We start from the raw sequence: 18441 nt of genomic DNA, 5'->3' as shown, positions 1-18441 counted from the left end.
CCTTTCTCCTTCTCCTTCCTCCTGCTCTTCTTTTCTCCTCTTCCTTCTCCTCCTTTTTTCTTTTTCCTCCTCTTTTCCTCCTCCTCTCCTTTCTCCTTCTCCTTCCTCCTGCTCTTCTCCTCCCTCTTCCTCTTCTTCTTCCTCCTTCTCCTCCTCTCCTTTCTCCTCCTCTTCCTCCTCTTCTCCTCTTTTTCTCCTCTTCCTCCTCCTCCTCCCCTCCTCTTCTTTCTCCCCTTCTCCTTCCTCCTGCTCTTCTCCTCCCTCTTCCTCTTCTTCTTCCTCCTCCTCTTCTTCTCCTCCTCTCCTTTCTCCTCCTCTTCCTCCTCTTCTCCTCTTTTTCTCCTCTTCCTCCTCCTCCTCTTCCTTTTCCTCCTCTTCTTCCTCCTCCTCTTCTCCTCTTCCTCCTCTTCCTCCTCCTCCTCTCCTTTCTCCTTCTCCTTCCTCCTGCTCTTCTCCTCCCCCCTCCCCTTTTCTCCTCCCTCTTTCTCTTCCACCTCTTCCTTCTCCTCCTCTTCCTTTTCCTCCTCTTCTTCCTCCTCCTCTTCTCCTCCTCTTCCTTTTCCTCTTCTTCCTCTTCCTCCCCCTCCTCTTCTTTCTCCTTCTCCTTCCTCCTGCTCTTCTTTTTCTCCTCTTCCTTCTCCTCCTCTTCCTTTTCCTCCTCTTTTTCCTCCTCCTCTCCTTTCTCCTTCTCCTTCCTCCTGCTCTTCTCCTCCCTCTTCCTCTTCTTCTTCCTCCTTCTCCTCCTCCTCCCTCTCTTTCTCCTACTCTTCTCCTCCCTCTTTCTCTTCTCCCTTCCTCCTCCTCTTCTCCTCCTCCTCTCCTTTCTCCTCCTCTTCCTCCTCTTCTCCTCTTCTCCTCCTCTTCCTCCTCTTCCTTCTCCTCTTCCTTTTCCTCCTCTTCTTCCTCCTCCTCTTCTCCTCCTCTTCCTTCCTCTTCTTCCTCTTCCTCCCCCCTCCTCTTCTTTCTCCTTCTCCTTCCTCCTCCTCTTCTCCTCCCTCTTTCTCTTCTTCTTCCTCCTCCTCTTCTCCTCCTCCTTTCCTTTCTCCTACTCTTCCTCCTCTCCTCCTCTTTTTCTCCTCTTCTTCCTCCTCCTCTTCTTTCTCCTTCTCCTTCCTCCTGCTCTTCTCCTCCCCTCCCCTTTTCTCCTCCCTCTTTCTCTTCCACCTCTTCCTCTTCTTCTTCCTCCTCCTCTTCTCCTCCTCTTCTTTCTCCTCCTCTCCCTCCTCTCCTCCTCTTCCTTCTCCTCCTCTTCCTTTTCCTCCTCTTTTTCCTCCTCTCTTCTTTCTCCTTCTCCTTCCTCCTGCTCTTCTCCTCCCTCTTCCTCTTCTTCTTTCTCCTTCTCCTCCTCCTCTCCCTTCTCCTACTCTTCTCCTCCCTCTTTCTCTTCTCCTTCCTCCTCCTCTTCTCCTCCTCCTCTCCTTTCTCCTACTCTTCCTCCTCTTCTCCTCTTCTCCCTCATCTTCCTCCTCCTCCTCTTCTATCTCCTTCTCCTTCCTCCTGCTCTTCTCCTCCCTCTTTCTCTTCTCCTTCCTCCTCCTCTTCTCCTCCTCTTCTTCTTCCTCCTCCTCTTCTCCTCCTCTTCCTCCTCTTCCTTCTCCTCCTCTTCCTTTTCCTCCTCTTCTTCCTCCTCCTCTTCTCCTCCTCTTCCTTTTCCTCTTCTTCCTCTTCCTCCCCCTCCTCTTCTTTCTCCTTCTCCTTCCTCCTCCTCTTCTCCTCCCTCTTTCTCTTCTTCTTCCTCCTCCTCTTCTCTTCCTCCTCTCCTTTCTCCTACTCTTCCTCCTCTTCTCCTCTTTTTCTCCTCTTCTTCCTCCTCCTCTTCTTTCTCCTTCTCCTTCCTCCTGCTCTTCTCCTCCCCCTCCCTTTTCTCCTCCCTCTTTCTCTTCCACCTCTTCCTCTTCTTCTTCCTCCTCCTCTTCTCCTCCTCTTCTTTCTCCTCCTCTCCCTCTTCTTCTCCTCTTCCTTCTCCTCCTCTTCCTTTTCCTCCTCTTCTTCCTCCTCCTCTTCCTCCTCCTCGTCTTATTTGCCGGTGCACCGAACTCATCGACCTTTTTGGGGGGTTGGGGGAACCGTGCGCTCGTTGTAACCCCCGGAGAATTATCCCGCCGAGAACGACAAGAACGCCGACCGCCCAACGTTGCCGTGGGGTGAAAAAAGGGGGTCGCGGTCGGGCGGGTGGGCGGGTGTCCAGGAGAGTCACGCCCTCCTCGACGCTTCTACCCCCCCCTCCAACCCCAGACCACCACCCTGATCGGGCTGCTGAAGACGGCGCGCCTGCTGCGGCTGGTGCGGGTGGCGCGCAAGCTGGACCGCTACTCGGAGTACGGGGCGGCCGTCCTCTTCCTCTTGATGTGCACCTTCGCTCTGATCGCCCACTGGCTGGCGTGTATCTGGTACGCCATCGGCAACATGGAGGGCAAGACCATCGGCTGGCTCCACTCGCTGGGCGGGCAGATCGGCAAGCCGTTCAACGAGACGACGCTTCACCTCGGCCCGAGCATCAAGGACAAGTACATCACCGCCCTCTACTTCACCTTCAGCAGCCTCACCAGCGTCGGCTTTGGCAACGTCTCGCCCAACACCAACCCCGAGAAGATCTTCTCCATTTGCGTCATGCTCATCGGCTGTGGCAGTACGGAGGGCCGAGGCGGGAGGCGGGAGGCGAGGCGTCCCTTTCGATCGGGGGTGGGATCCCAGCGGGGCGTCGGCCGCCCTCACCAGAGGCGGGCGCTCCGCTCACGCTCCGAGGAGCTTGATTGGGACCCAGCTCCCCGTACACGACCAACCCCTCTGACGGGATCGCCGACGATTCGTTTCATTCGGAGCCCCGGCAAAAGGTTGACACGTCCGTCGGTCCGGAAGACCGAGAGTCGTCCGCAACCTCTATTCATGTCCACCTTTGATCCCCAGAGTTAAGGTGGGGCTTCGCTAACACCGTCCCGAGGTCCGGCCCCTAGATTTTCACTGCTTTCCTCTCCTCGGGAAAAGGTTCCTCTCTCAAACGCCGGCTAACAAGTCTGTCTAGCCCAGGGGTCCCCAACCACCGGGCCGCGGACCGGTACTGGTCTGTGGAAACATTTCCTACCGGGCCGCCGGTTTTGCTGGGCGGACGGCTCAGGCTCCACCTCTGTCTCTTCCCTCCGCTAGCTCCGTTTCCTCTTCTACTTCATCTCCCACCTCCAGATCTGAGGGCTGTTGACTCTCCCTCTGAGGACGAGTGGACGGCTCAGGCTCCACCTCTGTCTCTTCCCTCCGCTAGCTCCGTTCCCTCTTCTACTTCATCACCCACCTCCAGATCTGAGGGCTGTTGACTCTACCTCTAAGGACGAGCGGACGGCTCAGGCTCCACCTCTGTCTCGTCCCTCTGCTAGCTCCGTTCCCTCTTCTACTTCATCACCCACCTCCAGATCTGAGGGCTGTTGACTCTCCCTCTGAGGGCGAGCGGACGGCTCAGGCTCCACCTCTGTCTCTTCCCTCCGCTAGCTCCGTTCCCTCTTCTACTTCATCAGCCTCCTCCAGATCTGAGGGCTGTTGACTCTCCCTCTAAGGACGAGCGGACGGCTCAGGCTCCACCTCTGTCTCTTCCCTCTGCTAGCTCCGTTCCCTCTTCTACTTCATCAGCCTCCTCCAGATCTGAGGGCTGTTGACTCTCCCTCTAAGGACGAGCGGACGGCTCAGGCTCCACCTCTGTCTCGTCCCTCTGCTAGCTCCGTTCCCTCTTCTACTTCATCACCCACCTCCAGATCTGAGGGCTGTTGACTCTACCTCTGGGACGAGGCGGACGGCTCAGGCTCCACCTCTGTCTCGTCCCTCTGCTAGCTCCGTTCCCTCTTCTACTTCATCACCCACCTCCAGATCTGAGGGCTGTTGACTCTCCCTCTGAGGGCGAGCGGACGGCTCAGGCTCCACCTCTGTCTCTTCCCTCCGCTAGCTCCGTTCCCTCTTCTACTTCATCAGCCTCCTCCAGATCTGAGGGCTGTTGACTCTCCCTCTGAGGACGAGTGGACGGCTCAGGCTCCCACCTCTGTCTCTTCCCTCCGCTAGCTCGGTTCCCTCTTCTACTTCATCACCCACCTCCAGATCTGAGGGCTGTTGACTCTCCCTCTGGGACGAGCGGACGGCTCAGGCTCCACCTCTGTCTCTTCCCTCCGCTAGCTCCGTTCCCTCTTCTACTTCATCAACCACCTCCAGATCTGAGGGCTGTTGACTCTCCCTCTGAGGGCGAGCGGACGGCTCAGGCTCCGCCTCTGTCTCTTCCCTCCGCTAGCTCGGTTCCCTCTTCTACTTCATCACCCACCTCCAGATCTGAGGGCTGTTGACTCTCCCTCTGAGGGCGAGCGGACGGCTCAGGCTCCACCTCTGTCTCTTCCCTCCGCTAGCTCCGTTTCCTCTTCTACTTCATCACCCACCTCCAGATCTGAGGGCTGTTGACTCTCCCTCTGAGGACGAGCGGACGGCTCAGGCTCCACCTCTGTCTCTTCCCTCCGCTAGCTCCGTTCCCTCTTCCCCGTTGGAGCTCTCCCGTTGTCCGATTCCCACTCCCGCCTGATTTCGGCGGCCGGAGGCCCCGGCGGCCAATGGGCCGCCCCGTCACCGGGCCCGACGAGCTGTCGCTGAGCTAATACCAAGCACCCGCCTTCCCGGGGCAGCTGGCGCCGTGGATCGGGAGGACTGGGGAGCTCCTCCCCTGATTTTCCCGCCGAACGACTGAGTCAAAAACGCCCGAGACCGGGTGCCGGGCGGGATAGCAGCTGACGGAAAGGGGTGTGTGTGTGTGTGTCTCTTCTTTCTCGCCAGCGCTGATGTACGCCAGCATCTTTGGGAACGTCTCGGCCATCATCCAGCGGCTCTACTCCGGCACCGCCCGCTACCACACCCAGATGCTACGGGTGCGGGAGTTCATCCGCTTCCACCAGATCCCCAACCCGCTGCGCCAGCGCCTCGAAGAGTACTTCCAGCACGCCTGGTCGTACACCAACGGCATCGACATGAACGCGGTGAGGGCGAGCGGCCTCCCTCCCTCCCTTCCTTCCTTTTTCCTTTCTTCCTTTCCTTCCCCCGTCTCTCTCGTTTTCTTTCCCTTCTCTCCTTCTCTCCCTCCCGCTCTCTCTCTCTCTCTCTCATTTCTCCCCGCTCCCGTTGACTCACTCCTTTCTTTCTCTTTTTCCTCTCTCTCCCTCTCCGTCGTTTTCCCCTTTCTCTTTCCTTTTTCTCCCCTTTTCTCTCTCTCGTTTCTCTTTCTCGCCCACTTTGTTTTTTTCGTTTTCCTCTCTTTCTTCTTTCTTTCTTCCTTTCTCTTCCTTCTCTCTCATTTCTCTCTCGTTCTCTCCCTCCAGCTCTCTCTCATTTCTGTGTCCCTCTCCCCGTTCTCTCTTTCATTTCTTCCTCTTTTTCTTTTCTCTCTTTCTCTCCATCGTTTTCCCCTTTCTCTTTCCTTTTTCTCCCCTTTTCTCTCTCTCGTTTCTCTCTTTCTTTCCCAGTTTGTTTTCTTTCCCAGTTCCTTTCCCTCTTTCTTTCTTTCTTTCTTTCTTTCTTTTCTCTCTCTCATTTGTTCCCCTTTCTTTTCCCTCTCTCTCATTTCTCTCCCTCTCCCCCTTCTGTCTCTCCTTTCTTTCTTTTTTTCCCCTCTCTCATTCTCTCCATCATTTCCCATTTCTTTCCTTTTTCTCCCCTTTTCTCTGTCTCATTACTCTCTTTCTCTCCTTTGTTTTTTTCCTCTCTCTTTCTTGCTTTCTTTTTTCCCTCTCTCTCTCGTTCTCTCCCTCCAGCACCCTTTCATTTCTCCCACTCTCCCCTTCTCTCTTTCATTTTTTTCTTTTTCCTCTCTCTCCTTCTCTCCATCGTTTTCCCATTTCTCTTTCATTTTTCTCCCCTTTTCTCTCTCTCATTTCTCTCTTTCTCTCCTTTGTTTTTTTCTTTTTCCTCCCTTCCTTTCTTCCTTCCTTCCTTCCTTCCTTCCTCCCTTCTCTTTCTCATTTGTTTCCCTCTCTTTTCTCTCTCATTTCTCTCCCTCTCCCCCTTGTCTCTCTCATTTCTTTTTCTTTTCTCTCATTCTCTCCATCATTTTCCCATTTCTCTTTCCTTTTTCTCCCCTTTCTCTCTCTCATTTCTCTCTTTCTTTCCTTTGTTTTTTTCTTTTCTCCCTCCCTCCCTCCCTTTCTTTCTTTCTTTCTTTCTTTCTTTCTTTCTTTCTTTCTTTCTTTCTTTCTTTCTTTCTTTCTTCCTTCCTTCCTTCCTTCCTTCCTTCCTTCCTTCCTTCCTTCCTTCCTTCCTTCCTCCCTTCCTTCTCTCTCTCATTTGTTTCCCTCTCATTCTCTCCATTGTTTTCCCATTTCTCGTTCCTTTTTCCCTTTTCTCTCTCTCGTTTGTCTTTCTCTCCCACTTTGTCGTTTTCCTTTTCCTTCCTTCCTTCCTTCCTTCCTTCCTTCCTTCCTTCCTTCCTTCCTTCCTTCCTTTCTCTTCCTTCTCTCTCTCACTTGTCTCCCTCTCTCATTCTCTCCGTTGTTTTCCCATTTCTCGTTCCTTTTTCTCCCTTTTCTCTCTCTCTCGTTTCTCTCTCTCCCCCACTTGGTTGTTTTCCTTTTTCCTGTCCCTCTTCCTTCCTTCCTTCCTTCCCTTCCTTTCTTCCTTTCTTTTCTTTCCTTCCTTTGTTTCTTTCTTTCTTCCTTTCTCGGAGCCGCCGGTTGCCGACTCCCGGCCTAGCCACTCCCTCTCCTCGGGTGACGGGGAAGGGTGTCCAGTGTCCCCCCCTTACAGATCCTCGGGGGGGGTGAGGGCTCGAAGCGCCCGGGACGCTGGGGTCTCCCCCGTTAGCGCCCGCCTCCCCAAAGAAGCATAGAACATGGGGTCTCCAACCTCCAGGGGACGCAGGGGCTGAGAGGCTCCGAAAGGTTCGGCGGTTCGAATCCCGAGCGCCGCGTTGAAGGGAGTGATCTCCCCTCACGACGTAGATTTGACTCGACTCTCCCGTCGTTCGATGCAAGACAGTCCACCTCTTAAAATTCATGTGTATCGTAACCCTCACCCCCCCCAATTCGAACTCTTGTCTCCCCTCCTCCTCCAATCCGCAGGTCCTGAAGGGTTTCCCCGACTGCCTGCAAGCCGACATCTGCCTCCACCTCAACCGGACGCTGCTCCAGAACTGCCGTCCCTTCCGGGGCGCCAAGAAAGGTTGCTTGCGGGCCTTGGCGATGAAGTTCAAGACCACCCACGCCCCGCCGGGCGACACCCTGGTCCACGCCGGCGACGTGCTGACCGCCCTCTACTTCGTCTCCCGCGGCTCCATCGAGATCCTCCGGGGAGACGTGGTGGTGGCCATTTTAGGTGAGGAGGAGGCCATTTTAGGCGTCCCCCGCCAATTTGGTTTGCGAATTTGATGAGAGGAACAGGTTGGATAGAAGGGCAAAGCCCTGAATGATATCGGCTTATATATATATTAATATGATAGTTACGGTATTGAGGTTACTTCGGGGATTTTCCCACGTCTTAATAGTAACATTGTATTAATATGTATATTAATATTATCATATTAATATTATATTATTATATTTAGTCATATTATATGAATATTATATTATTGTATATAGCCATATTATATTAATATTATATTATAGTTAGTCATATTATATGAATATTATATTTATGGTATTTAGGTTTCTTCTGGGATTTTCCCACTTCTTCATAGTAATATTATATTAATATTTATATTAATATTATAATATTAATATTATATTATTATAGTTAGTCATATTATAGTCATATTATATTATTGTATATGGTCATATTAATATAATATTATTATATGTAATATTATATTAATATATTATAGTTAGTCATATTATATTAATATATTATTATAGTTAGTCATATTATAGTCATATTATATTATTATAGTTAGTCATATATTCATATTATATTATATTTAGTCATATCATATTAATGTTATATTATATTTAGTCATATTATATTAATGTTATATTTATTCATGTAGTCATATAGTCATATTATATTATTATATAATGACATAATATAACATATTATATATTATATATTATATTATATACATATTATATAATATAACATATATTATTATATAATATTTAGTCATATAGTCAAATTATATTATTGTAGTTAGTCATATTAATATTATATTATTAGTCATTATATTAATATTATGTTATTATAGTCATATTATATTCATATATTATTATATATAGTCATATTATAGTCATATTATATTATATTTAGTCATACTATAGTCATATTATATTATTATACTTAGTCATATTATATTAATACTATATATGAATATGATATTTATATTTAGTCATATTATAGTCATATTATATTATTATAGTCAAATTATAGTCATATTATATTATATTTAGTCATATATTCATATTATATTATATTTAGTCATATTACATTGATATTATATTATAGTCATATTATATTAATATTATATTATTATACTTAGTCATATTAATATTATATTAATTATACTTAGTCATATTATATTAATATTATATTATTATAGTCATATTATATTCATATTATATTATTATAGTTAGTCATATATTCATATTATATTATTATAGTCATATTATTTTCATATATTATATATAGTCATATATTCATATTATATTATTACATATAATTATATTATATTAATATTATATTATATGTAGTCATATTATAATAATATTATATTATTATATATAATCATATTATATTATTATTATATTATTATATTTAGTCATATATTCATATTATATTATTACATATAATCATATTATATTAATAATATGTTATTATATTTAGTAATATATTATATTAATATTATTATAAGTTAATATTAGCATAACAGTACGGTCTAGTAGCACAGTATAATATATTAATATATGAATAAATAGACGAGCTAGATAGAGTAAGAAAATGAACTTGAAAGATCTGGTTGAAAGTTAATGGTTAAAAGCTAAGGATAATAGAGTAAGTGATAGATGGGATATAAAATAATAAGAAGGATTATAAATATATACAAGTTAGATAGGATAGTATGATAATGTTATTTTGTGCACGAAGAAATATGTACTCAACTGACACACTGTGAACCAGAAAGAAGGTTTTGTGTTGTTTTTTTGTTGTTGTGATAAAAATACTATATATATACATATATATATACATATACATATACATATACATATACATATACATATACATATACATATATATATATATATATATATATATAAAGAGGAGTCCAATTTGAAAAGCTTCTCTGTAAATACATACATACATTATAGATAGATGGATAGATAGATAGATATAGAGATAGATATAGATATAGATATAGATATAGATATAGATATAGATATAGATATAGATATAGATATAGATAGATATAGATATAGATAGATAGATAGATAGATAGATAGATAGATAGATAGATAGATAGATAGATATAGAGATAGGGCTTAGTTTTATAACTATAGGTCGTATTTTTGAAGGGGACCACGGTATCCCAATTCCGCCGCTCGCGACCAACTCCCAAGCCGTATAGTCGCCGCCTCCCCACCATTCAGAACGGTCTCTCGTCATTCAGACGAGAGACACGAAACCGGCCCCAAAATGGCCGCCGATGCGCGCCATCTCCCCGCTGGTATCCCACCGCCCTTTGTGCCTTCTCTTCTCTGCCTCCCGCAGGGAAGAACGACATCTTCGGGGAGCCGCTCAACCTGTACGCCCGGCCCGGCAAGTCCAACGCGGACGTGCGAGCCCTCACCTACTGCGACCTGCACAAGATCCACCGGGAAGATCTCTTGGAGGTGCTGGATATGTACCCGGAGTTCTCCGACCATTTCTGGTCTAACTTGGAGATCACCTTCAACCTGAGAGACGTGAGTGCTTTGCGGACAGGGAGGAGGGCAGCACCCGAAACGTGCTCGTTGGGCTCTTTTCCAAACGTGTCTTTCCCACCGAGTCTCGTTCCCCGCCCATCCCCAAAGTGACAGCTGGCCTTGTGTCCTCGCAGACCAACATGATCCCGGGCTCGCCTGACAGCGACGAGACCGACAAGGGCTTCAACCGGCTGCGACGGCGCAAGCTCTCATTCCGACGACGCACCGAGAAAGGTGAGAGGTGGCCGGAAAAGCCCACACATCCCCCCCGCCCCGTTGAAGTTTGCTCGGGCCCTCAACCTTCCCCTCCACACACACACACACACACACACACACACACTTTGTGGAAATTCAAAAGGGCGCCATCCCCAGAACGAGCCGATGGTTGAAGGGGCCAGGAGTGAGAGCAAAACGGTTCGGACGAACTGGTAGCGAGAGAAAAATAATGGCCTCCGCTGATCAGCGGAGAGGAGGAAAAGGATCGGCGGCAAGGAGGAGGAGGAAGAAGAGAAAAGCGCCGGATCGGCCCTCCCGCCCGCCCGCCCTTGCGCTTTTCTCTCCTTTCTCGTCTCTGCAGGATCGGCTGGTGTAGGGAAAAGCTGCGCGAGAGCCGAACTTGTTGTGGAACAAATAGGATCCTACTCCTGGGTGGGCTACTACGTCGGGCGAGCGGGAGGCCGCACACCTTGTCTCTTTCCGTGCTGCCCTTCGGGTAGGATGGGGTGGGGGCTGATTGTGGGGGCGAAGGACCGGCAGCTACCGACTCAGAGAAGAGGGCGGGGTCTCCCTCCCTCCCTCCTTCCCTCCCTCCCTTTGGGAAACCAAGACTTACGGAGACACGTAACCAACACACGTCGGTCCCCAAACCCTTTTTTTTTTTTTTAGAAAATTTTTTTTTTCAAGATGGCCGTGAATTGTAGTCCTTCCCCGCCCGTAAGACGTCTGAAGCGGGTTGTTAATATTCCCGTGGGAGTTGGCCGAAGTCGTTCGGGATAACTCTGATCAGCACCCAACCCTTAATCTCTTTTGAAATGCTGACGATGATTCGACGTCCAACTGGTCGGACGAGGCCAAAATGGAGGACAAATTCAACACGGGAGCTTCAAGGTTTCCCGCCGACTGCCAGTTGAACAAAGTTGCTTCCCGCAAAGGCTCCTCTCCCTTTGCCTGTCTTAGAGGAAGGGTCAAATATCTCCAAGCCTTACTCCCGAGTCAACCCCCCTTTTGTTTGAGCTTCTGACCGCTCGGCGCACACGCGCCCTGGCTGCTCCTCTGCCTCGCTGCTGTCCGACGCTTGGAGGCTCCGGATTTGGCACATCGGCTGCTGGCTCCATCTCTGTATCGGACGCGGGGGCCTTTGTCCGACTCCCGGACCGGCCTAGGTTCCTCCCCACTTGCCATCGGACCACCACAGTAGGCCAGGGAGGGGTCAAACCGTGAGCTGGAACGGCCTCCGCGGTGCTTCAAAATCTGACCGGGACCTGCCGGCGGGCAAAACGGGGGCGGGTTTGCGGCGGCTACCCGTGCCCTGTTTCAGGCCTGGATTGGCCTTCCGGAGCACCCAACCGGCGGCAGTGGGGTTCCCGAATTGTTTTCCCACCGATTCCAAGAGCGGGCGCGTGGCGGAGGGGGTGTCTCAAAAACCGCCTTTCTGTATCCGTGCGGGAGAGGTGCGGTGTTTTAGCGCCGCTGAGGAGCGGCGATCCATTTTTGCCGCGTGAATAAGCTGAGGTAAAAACAAAAAAAACGAGGGAAGGTTGGAGAAGTTTGGTGTCGTTCTGAGAAGCGGCGAATACCGAGGCGGCATTTGCCGCTTCTCCGAACGAGACAAAACGTTCCGCCAGCGGTTCTCTAGGACCGGTTCGAACCGGCTGTCCACTTGCCTAGTGGACATGCGACAGGGCAGGGGGCTGTCAGTGAGGCCCCGGCAAGGCGGGTACCTGTTCCCCAACCCCCGCGCTCCCTTTGGACCGGTGGTAATTCAAAGCCGGTTTCGACCGTTTCGCGTGAACCGGTTGTGGGTGGAATGGAGAGTCGTTCGGAGCGGCCGGAGGTGTCCGTCCCATCTTCCCTCCCACCCTGGCTGACCGATGGAGGACAACTAAAACGCTTCAGGGTTTGAGCACCCCCCCGCCCCCCCGTCCTATGGACCCCGCGGCAACCCGGGAAACGTTGCTGGAGAACTACTCCCCGCCGTCCACTCAAAGTCCGTGTTTTTTTTTTGTCCTCCGTGTCGCGCAGACGAGCACCTGGGTGACGTGAGGCCGCCGCCCAAGGCGCTGCACCTAAGTTGCCAGAACTGCCAGGCGCCCACCGGTCCCCGTTGGGAGCCCTGCCTCAGCAGCTCGGCCGCCTCCAGCGACGAGGAGGAAAACCCCGTCCCCGTCTCCGAGGCCACGGAGCGGTCGCCTTTCCATGTGGCGGCCAGAAGCCTGCCGGGGCCTCCCTCCGCAGCGCCCGCCGAGGAGCCAAGTGGCGACTCCTGCAACCCGCTCTCCGGTAAGGCCTGTTGGGGCGCTCATCGCCCACCGCATCAATTGGTTGGGGGGAAAGAGAAGGAGGAGGGCGGCTTGACCACGCCCATCGTATGGGGTCTCCATCCTTCTTTCCTAGCTGGAGAGCTAGCCTCTCCGCCCGCAAGGAGCCACGGCAGCTTCTTGGAGAGGGGGGCGCTGGTCTGCCCATGTCATAGGAACACCCCCCCCGGGGCTGACGACCCCCTCCTCTCCTCTGTGTGTGTGTGTGTGTGTGTGTGTGTGTCCCTCCCTCCCTCCCCCAGGAGCCTTTTCAGGCATGTCAAATATCTTCAGCTTCTGGAGCGAGAGCCGAGAGCGTCAGTACCAGGAGCTGCCTCGCTGCCCGGCTCCTGCCTGCCCCGTCCTCGACCTCCCGCTAGCCGGCGGCAGCAGCCTCCCTTCCGGCAGGCGGCATCATCGGAGCGAGCTGGAGGGCCGGCTGGACCTGCTGCAGAAGCAACTCAACAGGTAGAAGGGATGGACATGGTGTGTGTGTGTGTGCGAGAGAGAGAGAGAGAGACTAATAGAGACAAAGACAGAGAGAGAGACAGAGAGAGAGATGACAGAGACAACAGACAGAGAGAGACAGACACAAAGAGAGAGACAGAGAGAGAGAGACAGAGAGACAGAGACAGACAGACAGAGAGATGACAGAGACGGAGACAGAGAGAGAGAGAGAGACAGAGAGAGACAAGAGACAGACACACAGAGAGAGACAGAGACAGAGAGAGAGACACAGAGAGAGAGACAGAGAGAGAGAGAGAGACAGAGACAGACAGACAGAGAGATGACAGAGACGGAGACAGAGAGAGAGAGAGAGACAGAGAGAGACAAGAGACAGACACACAGAGAGAGACAGAGACAGAGAGAGACAGACACAAAGAGAGAGACAGAGAGAGAGAGACAGAGACAGACAGACAGAGAGATGACAGAGACGGAGACAGAGAGAGAGAGAGAGAGACAGAGAGAGAGAGAGAGTCAAGAGAGACAAGACAGACACATAGAGAGAAAGAGAGAGAGAGAGACAGACCAGACCGAGAGAGAGACACAGAGAAAGATGACGGAGACAGAGAGACAGACAGAGAGATGACAGAGACGGAGACAGAGAGAGAGAGAGAGAGACAGAGAGAGAGAAGAGACAGACACACAGAGAGAGACAGAGAGAGAGAGAGAGACACAGAGAGAGATGACAGAGACAGAGAGAGACACAAGAGAGACAGAGACAGAGAGAGACACAGAGAGACGAGAGACAGAGAGAGACAAGAGTCAGACACAAAAAGAGACAGAGACAGAGAGTCATAGAGAGACAAGAAAGACACACAGAGAGAAACAGAGAGAGAGAGACGAGACCGAGACCGAGAGAGAGACACAGAGAAAGATGACAGAGACAGAGAGACAGACAGAGAGATGGAGACGGAGACAGAGAGAGAGAGAGAGACAGAGAGAGACAAGAGACAGACACACAGAGAGAGACAGAGACAGAGAGAGACACACAGAGAGAGATGACAGAGACAGAGAGAGAGACACAGAGAGACAGAGAGACAGAGAGAGACAAGAGTCAGACACAAAAAGAGACAGAGACAGAGAGAGAGTCATAGAGAGACAAGAAAGACACATAGAGAGAGAACAGAGAGAGAGAGACGAGACAGACACGAGAAGAGAGAGAAAGATGACAGAGACAGAGAGACAGACAGAGAGATGACAGAGACGGAGACAGAGAGAGAGAGAGAGACAGAGAGAGACAAGAGACAGACACACAGAGAGAGAGACAGAGAGAGAGACACACAGAGAGATGACAGAGAGAGAGAGACACAGAGAGACAAGAGACAGAGAGAGACAAGAGTCAGACACAAAAAGAGACAGAGACAGAGAGAGAGTCATAGAGAGACAAGAAAGACACATAGAGAGAAACAGAGAGAGAGAGACGAGACCGAGACCGAGAGAGAGACACAGAGAAAGATGACAGAGACAGAGAGACAGACAGAGAGATGACAGAGACGGAGACAGAGAGAGAGAGAGAGACAGAGAGAGACAAGAGACAGACACACAGAGAGAGACAGAGACAGAGAGAGAGAGACACAGAGAGACAAGAGACAGAGAGAGACAAGAGTCAGACACAAAAAGAGACAGAGACAGAGAGAGAGTCATAGAGAGACAAGAAAGACACATAGAGAGAAACAGAGAGAGAGAGACGAGACCGAGACCGAGAGAGACACAGAGAAAGATGACAGAGACAGAGAGACAGACAGAGAGATGACAGAGACGGAGACAGAGAGAGAGAGAGAGACAGAGAGAGACAAGAGACAGACACACAGAGAGAAACAGAGACACAGAGAGAGATGACAGAGACAGAGAGAGAGACACAGAGAGACAAGAGACAGAGAGAGACAAGAGTCAGACACAAAAAGAGACAGAGACAGAGAGAGAGTCATAGAGAGACAAGAAAGACACATAGAGAGAAACAGAGAGAGAGAGACGAGACCGAGACCGAGAGACACTGAGAAAGATGACAGAGACAGAGAGACGGAGAGAGATGAGACAGACACAAAAAGAGAGACAAGAGACAGACACACAGAGAGAAACAGAGAGAGGGGAGTTTGTGCCGTGCAAAACTTAGCCGGATCGCTCCTGGGCATTTGCTGGCCAAGGGAAGGGGGGCAGGCTGAAGGCTGTCCTGGCACGGGGCGGGTTTTGTGAATGTGTGTGTGGGGGGGCGGGCACACACACGCCAGCGTATGCCTTGCGCCAAGTCGCCGCAGGTGAGCGCGGAGGCCCGTGCGCCGCGCGGCGCGACGGTTTGGAGAACGCGATCGAGGACACACCCAGGGAGGAGCTGGCTTCCTTAGGAGCGGTGCTGGCATGTCGCTTCTCCTAAATCGTCAGAGGTCTTGCGGCGTCGGGCTCCGCGGCTCACGAAACCCGGACGCCGCGTTCGCTCGCCAGCCCATCACCCACCGCCCGCCCCCCGTTCCCTGGGTCCCTCTCTTTCCTCTCTCCCCCCACCAGGTTGGAGAACCGCTGACGACGGACGTGGCCTCCATCCTGCAGCTGCTCCAGCGCCAAGCCGCCTGGGCCCCCGCCACAGCACCGTCTCCTCGCCGCAGCTGCCGAACGCCGCCCGTCCTCGGGGACCACCCCTTGGCCTTCCCGCCCGTCCTGGCCCAGGTGCTCTGCCCCCGGACACAGGTGAGCGTCCCCGTCAAAAGAGCGTTTCGGGAGCCCCGCTAATGTGCGACCGTCGTCTGGCGCTCCAGGACTGGACCGAAACTCCCCCGGAGGGATGCAGCTCGGTCAGAGGAACCGAGGTGCACGCAGCCCCTTTGTGGGTGCGGCTCCTCCCCTCCTTTTCAAGGGGGTTGGGCGTGGACCCCTTCCCCCATCTCCCCACTGGTCTTTCTCTCATTCCCTCCTCAGGTGCCTCCTTTCCCGCCACCCCGAGCGGACGCCGCCGAGCCCGCCAGTGAGGTGGTATTGCTGGTGGAGCTGCCCTGCGCGGCCCCTCGACGCCTCTCGCTCCCGGGACAGCTGACCCACGCGGGCGCCCGGATTTGCTTCCTCCTGACTTGCACAGACACGGCTCGGACCCCGGCAGTTAATGGACTCGGGGACGGAGGGCTCCCCCCACCCCCCACCCCCGAAGAGGGTCTCTCGCCAACAGAAGAAACCGACGGTGGACGAGGAATGGCGCGCGCGACCCAGCCCGGTCCAGCCGTTCTCCCGCAGCGACGTTAGCTGGTCTAACAAAGACAGGCAGAGGACTCCCGGGGGACTCCCGGTGTCGTGCAGGACAAGAGGACGATGCGCACGGAGCCGAACGGGACGCCGACGGCGAGGAGCCGAGCGGCCTTCGGGACCCTGAAACGGTGGGGTTGTCCTCCTTGACAGGTTCCGGGCTCCGGTCCCCAGATGGAAAAGGGGGCCACCCCGAGCTTGAACCCCTGACGAAGGCCTACGGGACGCCTCCCCGTCTCCTTCCGGCGTCCAATCACTTTCTTGAAAGACCTTTCCCCTCCCTCCAGGACTTCCATCATCCCCTTCCCACACAGACCTTGCTTCACCAAAGCGATTTCTCGAGTCCGTCTCAGCAATAATTCCAACGCCGTCAAGTCCTTGATGGGGGGGGAATCGTCCACCATCGGAGAGCCGAGACGAGCCTCGGCGGCCCGTCAGGATGGTGGGCGGGCAGGTGTGGGTTATTTACTGCTGGATCCCTTGCCCCCCCCCCCTTCCCTCCCCCCATAGGATCCGGGCTATGTTCACCGCAGCCGGGGCGTCGCTCCCCGTCTTTATAAGGGTCACGTGCGCTCAACTCAGCGACGTTGAAACGTTCCCGCTGACGGGGAAAAAGGGGCGTAAGGGAGGCTTCTTGTGTCCAATTGGTGGATGCAACCCCGCTCCCTGTCCCTCCGCAGCTCTCGGTTGTCGGTCCTTCCCCGCCGCTTAGTGGCGGGAGGAGAGGTTGCATCAAGGAGGGGCACCCTCACCGTAGAGGTATCCAGACAGACACACCCCAGCTTGACCCGCACGCCTGGACGACACACGCAACACACATCCCTCCTCCTCCTGCCCGCATGCATGCTGTCCTCAGCAGTAGCAACCGATGCCCAATAAAACTCGGCATGGATCGCCCTCCCCACAAATCGGGTTTCTTTTGTCGGAGGGCTGCGCGGGGTTTGCAAAAGTTGGCTGGGAACAAAAAGGAGAGCTGGGTAGTCCCTGCCGTACGACCGCAGCGAGGGCCCCTTCCATTCCGCTCACTAAACGAGACGCGGCTTCGGTGGACGTGGGGCCCCATTTTTTTGCGACCGGTGGCAAAAAAAAAAATAATAATAATCCCCACCGTTCTTAAACGAGTCGCCTGGTCGTTGAAATGAGCCCGGCTTTCCCCCCCCCCTTGAGAGAGGCGCGAACGAGGAATCCGCGTCGCCCTCCCCCGGACGCTGCAACCGTCGTAAAGAGGAGTCGGGGTTTGCCCCAAGGGCCTGAAATGGGATCGTGCAACGCCCCACCCCCCCCCGAGGAGCCAATCGGCGACTCCTGCAACCCGCTCTCGGGAAGGCCTGTTGGGGCGCTCATCGCCCACCGCATCAATTTGTTGGGGGGGGGAAGAGAAGGAGGAGGGCGGCTTGACCACGCCCGTCGTACGGGGTCTCCATCCTTCTTCCCTAGCTGGAGAGCTAGCCTCTCAGCCTGGAAGGAGCCACGGCAGCTTCTTAGTGCGGCCCTGCGACGGTCGATCGTCGAGTGGGAAACACGGTACGACGTCGCCCCTTTTGGGGGCCACTGTCGTAAGTTTGAATGAAATGTCATAAGTCAAGGGCGACCTGTGTATATTTCTTGTGGGGGGTGAGAAGAAGAGGGGGAGGACGAAGCATCCAGGAAGGGCCACTGATTCTACCCGAATGTCATGGAGAGGGGAGTCGCGACGGAAAGGACACCACAACCGATCGGTCGACACGGAGCTCCGTCACCCGTCGCACTTGGGGGTTAATGGCCCCTCCGCTAAAGGGACCCCTTCAGCCAAGCCCCCGCGCCAATCGAGAGGAAGTCCTTGATCTGCGACAGTTTCGTTTAAGGACGAAAGTTACGGCAGCGCCGGAGGGGGAAAAAAGGATTTGTCATTCGCCCTCCCGACCCTTACAGCATTCTTGCAATCCGGAAATGGGCCCTTTTGACCCCCTCCCCCGACTCATATTTACGATGGTCGCGGGAGTCCCACACTCCCCTCCTTCCGACCGGCGAAGCCCGATTCGCTGTAACAACCGGGTGACTTAATTTTGAACAACCGCACCGATTGACTTCCACGTGGCTGGACAGGTTGTCCCTTGAAGTCAAACCCTAACCCGTTTCTGACTCCGTCGGCTAAAATTTGGACTCGGTTGCGCTCGTAAGGTAAGGACTTACTTGTATGTCCGAAGGGGGTGGAAATATAGTTCCGGGCACCTGGCTTAGGGTGACGGACAACACAACCGGCTGACCGTCGTAGGAACAAGAGCCGGGCGTATCGGTCGGGAACCGAGGCCGCTCGGCGG

The 18441-nt window shown here is 52.3% G+C and overlaps 1 protein-coding gene across 1 annotated transcript in view; it reads left to right on the top strand.

The window, feature by feature from the left end:
* KCNH2 (potassium voltage-gated channel subfamily H member 2) overlaps positions 1-16051 on the top strand; it is a 37320-nt gene extending 21269 nt beyond the window's left edge. Inside the window, 11 exon segments of the mRNA XM_087948833.1 lie at positions 2236-2623; positions 4795-4994; positions 7068-7320; positions 9700-9893; positions 10028-10127; positions 12135-12392; positions 12673-12877; positions 15416-15426; positions 15429-15595; positions 15824-15947; positions 15950-16051. Coding sequence (XP_087804959.1) covers positions 2236-2623; positions 4795-4994; positions 7068-7320; positions 9700-9893; positions 10028-10127; positions 12135-12392; positions 12673-12877; positions 15416-15426; positions 15429-15595; positions 15824-15947; positions 15950-16005 — 1956 coding nt within the window. The 3' untranslated portion in view covers positions 16006-16051.
* Positions 16052-18441: the final 2390 nt, after the last annotated feature.

This window comes from Notechis scutatus, unplaced genomic scaffold (genome assembly GCF_049901735.1).
Source record: "Notechis scutatus isolate UNSWTSFEM ecotype Mainland unplaced genomic scaffold, rNotScu1.2 NSCUSCF24, whole genome shotgun sequence".
NCBI lineage: Eukaryota > Metazoa > Chordata > Lepidosauria > Squamata > Elapidae > Notechis > Notechis scutatus.
This window is presented reverse-complemented; position numbering and strand designations above follow the sequence as displayed.